Source organism: Arachis hypogaea, chromosome 9, assembly GCF_003086295.3.
Source record: "Arachis hypogaea cultivar Tifrunner chromosome 9, arahy.Tifrunner.gnm2.J5K5, whole genome shotgun sequence".
In the NCBI taxonomy this organism is placed as follows: Eukaryota; Viridiplantae; Streptophyta; class Magnoliopsida; order Fabales; family Fabaceae; genus Arachis; species Arachis hypogaea.
In genome coordinates, this window is record NC_092044.1 from 5,249,759 (window position 1) to 5,256,501 (window position 6,743).

Consider the following 6,743-nt stretch of genomic DNA (forward strand, 5'->3'; position numbering starts at 1 on the left):
CACCCGCTGTTTTGGCAAGTTTTTTCATCATCTCTATTACTAGTATTCGTTGATTTGTAACCTAGAGTTATTTCAACTACTCATTAAATTCTTAAATAATCGAAGTCTAAGTTATATCATTTTTATAAAGTCACATGTATCTTTGTTATAACAATATTAGTTGACGATAAATGGATAAATACTAAATAGGTCATATTTTTTATATATATAATAATAACTAATATCACATGTTATAATTCATGAAATCATAATATTTTGAGAAATGATGTATAAATAACTTAGATGTTAATAAATCTAAAAAATTTTAGAAAAAAAAATATTAAAAAAATTACATGCATGTTGCTTATCCATAATATTTTCTTTTTAAAAAGTTGTCCATAGTGTATGATTAATATATATATATATATATTATTTATCTTATATATATTTTATTTTATTTTATATTTGTTGAGTTTAGAACACTTGAATTAAATTGAAATGATAATCAAATATTATTAAAATATAAATTAAAAAATTATTAATGTTTAAACAATTAAATTACTTCCAATTGTTTGGTTGATATATTTGTTAGTGTGTAGGAAGAAAAATTAGTTTTCTGTTGAATGTTGAATCAAAGTTACACAAGCCCAAATTGATCTTTGAACAAATTCAGTTTTGAGCAAAAATATTTCAAGTGTTAGTGGCTGATTGTTTAAAGAAAGAATCAAGTGGCCCAAAGTCTTAGAGGAAGCCTTTCAATGATCAGTTGATCACAATGCAATCTTTTCAAGTGACAAAGGCTCCATACGGTGAGACTCCAGAACTTTCTATTAGTCGTTCGCTTGACAACCATCAACCGCCGTGAATGAGGGGAGGTTTCGTGAGAGGAGGAACCTCTCGCCCCATGGTCCAAGGGATGATGGGGGAGGAAAGGAAGAGCCACCGACCAGAGATGCCAAAAAAGGAAGAAAGGACGAAGTAGCTGGCGAGGTGTTCTCTGGAGGGAGGGTGCTCATTTCAAGATTTGAAGACTGGATGGAGGAGATGCATGTTGAAACAGGAAAGAATGGAGAAGATATGGACGCTGAAGTGGGAAGGGTATGTGAGAAGGGGGATGATAGAGTGAAGGCCCCTATGCGTTCTTTCGCTGAGACTGTAAAAACAGGACAGAGGGGACCGAAGGGCAACTTGGAAAATATGGACATTGAAGCTGATGAAGGAGCACAAGGAAATATGGAAGAAAGCGAAGAGGAAGATGATGCTGATGATATAACTATACGGTAGATGTCGAATGGAATGTACAATCTCGTAATAGGAGAAAGAATCAAAAGAGAGCTAAGGAAAGAGTGGTGGGAATCACTAATCGTGAAGTTACTAGGAAGAAAAATCTCCCTTCAGGCACTCAAACGCAGATTAGAGATAATGTGGGGAAAGAGAGGAAGTTTGAAGGTAATAGACTTGGGCAACGAATATTTTCTGGTAAGATTCTTTAACTCCGAAGACCTGGATTATGCTCTTATGGAGGGACCCTGGAAGATATTAGATCATTATCTCACCATACAACCCTGGAAACCAGATTTTAACCCCAAATCGCATCAATTGATAAGATTGCTACGTGGATTCGTTTACCAGGGTTGGCTATTGAGTATTATAACAAAACTATTCTAGGAAAAATTGGTAACCTGATAGAAAGAACCTTAAAGGTAGATACTAATACAGCAGAAGTAGCAAGAGGCAAGTTTGCAAGAATTTGCGTTGAAGTAGAAATGGACAAGCCACTGGTCTAAAACTACATGATTAATGGTGTCAAACACTCAGTTGAATACGAAGGGATACACCAAGTGTGTTTTCAATGTGGTCGTATCGGCCATGAGAAAGCAGGATGCCCAGAAAGAACAAAATTAAATTATGCAAATGAAGAGAATGGAACAAACAAAGAAGGACAAACACAGGGAAGCACTGAGGTTGAAGATAGGGGTAGAGCTGAAAATTTGGTTGAGAATAAGGGGAAGAAAGTAATTAATACTCCGGAGGAAAACTTTGGTCCTTGGATGCTGGTTCAAAGGCAAACACGTGGAAGAAGGACCAATAAAGGCGCTGAAACAGGGGATAGTGCAACAATAACAAAAGGAAAAGGAAAGGATGTAGTGGAAGTGGGAGGACAATCACGTTTTGCAATTCTGAGCAATGAGGATAACATGGAGGTACAAAATGGGAATGAAGAAATTGATGTACGAAGAGAAAGTTCCAAGAACAATGACAAAGAAAAAGCAAGGGAGCAGCACTACCAAACGTCACCAAAAAGCCAAAACCAAAGCCCTGCCAAGATAACCTTAAATAATAAGATCCCTTCATGCCCTAATACTCTGAATATGCAACCCATACCTAACCCAGTCCAAAACCAGAACAACCCAAGAACCCAAAAAGAAAAAGAAACAAATATGCAACCCCCACAGAAGGAAAATAAAACTAGCCTAAAACATACCTCTCACACCCCATTCCAACAAACCATGACTCCAAATACTATCCAAACACATGTAGCTAAACATTTTCAAAAAAACTGGGCCATCTCTAGCCTAGGAAGCACCCAAAATAGCACCCAAGATATTCCCTCTTCAGGCTTGGAGATGGAGGAGGACAAACCTCCAGACCCCATGGGAGTGGATGATAGACAGGGTATGGAAATTGGATCAGACAACCCAAATGAACTTGTTGCAGCCATACTCAATGTGGAAAATGAAGTGATCCAGGAAGTAGCCCAAGGCGAGATGGAACCTCCCAAGAATGTGGAGGATGTACAAATGATGATTGGGGCTTAGACCCACCTCTCGATCTGTGGAGTTGATCATTACAGGTTCTTTATCTTACTCTGCTTAATTATGATCATTATAGTATGGAATGTTAGGGGAGTAGCGAATAAAGCCACGATTCGTACTCTCAAAGAAATGAAGAAGAATCATAAACCTGACATAACGATCTTAGTAGAAACAAGATGTAGTGGTAAAAAAGCTGAAGAAACTGTAAAATCTCTGGGCTTTCGACACTCTTTTTTTGAACATGCTAGAGGCTATAGTGGAGGAATTTGGATTATGTGGGATGATGACAATCTACAAATTAGCATCAATGCCTCTCATCAACAATATATTCACCTAAAAGTGAAGGAGTTTCAAAGGGAAGAATGGTGGCTAACTGCAGTTTACGCAAGCCCTCATGAAAACATAAGAAAAGAGCTATGGGAGCAACTTACACAGATTGGTAATGGCATGAGAGAACCGTGGATGCTTATTGGGGATTTCAATGAAATTGCAGACCCCACTGAAAAGAAAGGAGGTTCCAAAAGCAACAGCCAAGAATGCAGAAGATTCAAGAAGAGAATGAATGAATGCAAAGTGATGGATTTGGGGTTTATTGGAAACAAATACACTTGGAAAGGAGCTGCTAGAGATGGGCTTGAGCGAGTCTTTAAACGCCTAGACAGAGCCTTGTCAAATTTAGATTGGAGAATCACTTTTTCAGAGGCCCGGATTGAGGTACTCCCAAGAATAAATTCGGACCACCATCCTCTGCTTGCTAGAACCTGCCCAAACAGAATTGACACTAGAATCAAGCCTTTCAGGAATGAAGCTATGTGGGAGGTGATGCGGTATTATACAATCCACATTACTAACCGACAAGTGCATCGGGTTGTACCAAGTAATACCTTACGTGAGTAAGGGTCGATCCCACGAGGATTGATGGATTAAGCAACAGTTATTGAGTGATAAGCTTAGTTAGGCAAGCAGAAATTGGTTTTGAGATGTTCAAAAAGTTTAAGTGTAAATTCAGAATATCAAAAACAGGCAGATTAATAAGTTGGGAATAAAATATTAGAGAAAATAGTCAAGGTTTCAGAGTTATCTATTTTTCCAGATTTATTTTCTTACTAACTATTTTAATCATGCAATATTTAATTTCATGGCAAACTATATATGACTAGACCCTAATTCCTTAGACCTTCCTAGTCTCTTCTAAAATTCATTAACTGCCAATTCCTTGGTCAATTAATTCCAATTAGAGGGTGATGATCAATTTCTAGTTTATATGCCAAAAGAATTCTAATTATCCAAAGAATAAAGGGATTATATGTCACGTATCCCGTTAAATACAAACAATTAGAAATTCAGTATACTATATTTTCAAGCTGTTGTTCAAGTAAAGAGCTTTTCCAAGTTTTACAAGAACTCAATTAGAACATGGGTCATACTTCCGTTCCACCCATATTCATAAAGTAAAGAACGAAAACAATTATTGAAATATAAATCTAAACATGGATTAAATTAGAAAGATCAAACGAATAAATCCATACAAATAGACAAAGCTCCTAACCTTAACACTGGAGGATTAGTTGCTCATAGTTCAGAATATAAATTTGTATAGAATTTCCTAATGGAATTCCTCTAATGTAATGCACTTAATAGAAGAGAAGTCTTCCCTTTTTATAACTAATCCTAATTAATTTAAAATCTAATACTTTAAATTAAGATAATATCTTTTCCTATTTTAAAATCAAATTTGAATTTAAATCAGAATTAGCTAATTACTTCGCGTCTTGTAACGTGGGGACCACTTGGCTTCACTGGATCTGCGCCTAACTTGGGTGCTAAAATGGGGCCCAGAAATCACCCCCAGCAGTTTCTACGTTTTCTGCACGTGGCGCATGTCACGCGTACGCGTTGATAGTCTCTTCCGCAAGTCACGTGGACGCGTCTGTCATGCGTCCGCGTCGCTGAGCAAATCTTCAAATCACGCGTACGCGTCAGTCACGCGCACGCGTCGCCATGGATACTTCCAGATCACGCGCACGCGTGTGCGTCGCTCCTTGCAGCCATCTCCTTTGATTCTTGTGTTGCAAAAATTCCGTCAAATTCCACCGAATGCTGCCTAAAATAACTAAAATTACCTAAAACTCAAAATAGCATCCATAATGGCTAAAATATAATTAATTCTTAATTAAACTCAACAATTTAAGTGCAAATTCACTAGGAAATGATAGACAAGATGCTCACGCATCACAACACCAAACTTAAACTGTTGCTTGTCCTCAAGCAACCAAAACTAATATAAGCTTATGATGTGAATTTACATGAGAATGAGAATTTGATTAAGCTCATGTCTCTTTTTATAGTGGGATTTATAACTGTAATCCTGAATAGGTTTGGCATCTCACTCTCCTTTGAATCAGAAGAATGTTAATGTCATTCGGAATTAGAATCCAGATAATATTATAAATTCTCTGATCTTTTATATTTCAGTTTAATACTTGAACACAGCAAAATTCACTTTAATTTATTTTCTTTGGTGCTTTGCACCTTGAGCCTAGCCGTGACTTTAAATGTTTTGTCTCAAGCTTTACTTGACACAGAAACACCACAAGCACTTAACTGGGGAACTCTCTTTGAGTTCTGATTTTTCTTTTAATTACTCCTAGACAGTGGTGCTCAAAGCCTTTGGCATACTCTGTTAAATGCAATTGATCTCGACTCTAAGTGTTCTGTCTCAAGGATTACTTGATAAAATCACACCACAAGCATATGACTAGGGAAACAACTCTTTGAGCTTTTTATCATGTCTTGACCTCCCTAATCATTGATGCTCAGAGTCTTGGACCTTGCTTTTATTATTATTTATTTCTTTAATTATTTTTTTTCAAGGATTAAATTTATTTTTAATTCAGAGAAGTCATAATAATTCTCTAAATTCCTGTTCCTTATACATCAACATCCCTTGATTCAAATTCAAATATGCACTGTTCATATCATGCATTCAAAAAATCACAGAAAATACCATCACATATAAGTAAATAAGGCTATTCTTAGATTAGACTCAATTTCTCATGCAATACATCACTTCTTTTCTTTTTTTTTTTAGATTCAAGTTCAGTGAGTGGTACATGAAACATCTTTTCAGCATTAAAGCAATTAAAAGAAAACTAATCCTAGAATTCTAACTAATAAAAGATCATGCAACAAACAAAGTTGTCGAGTTAAGAAATTAAATAAATTAATTAGTGATGACAAACATTATTTTTGGGCAAAATAAATAATTAGTGTTGATCAATCTTAATGGCATATTACTAATTATTTATTTCATATTACAGGCCAACAAAATCTCAAGCAGTCCAAATGGTATGAAAATGATATAGCAAGGCTGATGGATAAGTAATCAAGCACAGCCCAAGAGAATCAAAGCCAAAGGATCCAATGGGCCAAACGGGTGGCTTAATGAAAACCGGATCCAAGCCCGTATCCATCCCACAAAGCTTTTCATACAAGATTGAAGCTTTCATTCCCTCTCACTTGCTCTCACCGTAGCAACGTACACTTCTCTAATCAAGTCAAATCATAGTATCAGAAAAGTAAGAAAGAGAAAGAGAGAAAAAGCTTCATCCATAAGCTAGTGATCAAAGAAGCAAGAGAGAGAAAGAGTGAAGCTTGAAGCACAGAAGCTAAAACAGTAAATCCAAGCTAAATCAAGCTTAAGAAAGGTAATCCATCTCATCTTGCATGCATCAGATCTTCATCCCTTCTTCCCAAATCTCTGCACTATCCGAAAATGGCATTCAAGAAAAAGTTGATCTCTGTTCTTCACTGCTACAAATCCACGGTCACAAGAGATTCTTGGGGACCAAGTTGCATCTCTATGGTTCAGATTTGGTTGACCATTGGAAAGCAATTTCGGTTACTCCTTCATGACTTTCGGTCAAGTTGGAAAAGTTAGAAGGAAAG

The 6,743-nt window shown here is 36.5% G+C and overlaps 1 protein-coding gene across 1 annotated transcript; it reads left to right on the forward strand.

Annotated features, from left to right (window-relative positions):
• Nucleotides 1-2,858: 2,858 nt before the first annotated feature.
• On the forward strand, nt 2,859-6,160 carry LOC140175025 (uncharacterized). The gene is made up of 2 exons (XM_072201920.1): nt 2,859-3,509; nt 6,116-6,160. The coding sequence occupies exons 1-2, from the start codon at nt 2,859-2,861 to the stop codon at nt 6,158-6,160; spliced, it is 696 nt and encodes a 231-aa protein (XP_072058021.1).
• The last annotated feature ends 583 nt before the right edge of the window (nt 6,161-6,743 follow it).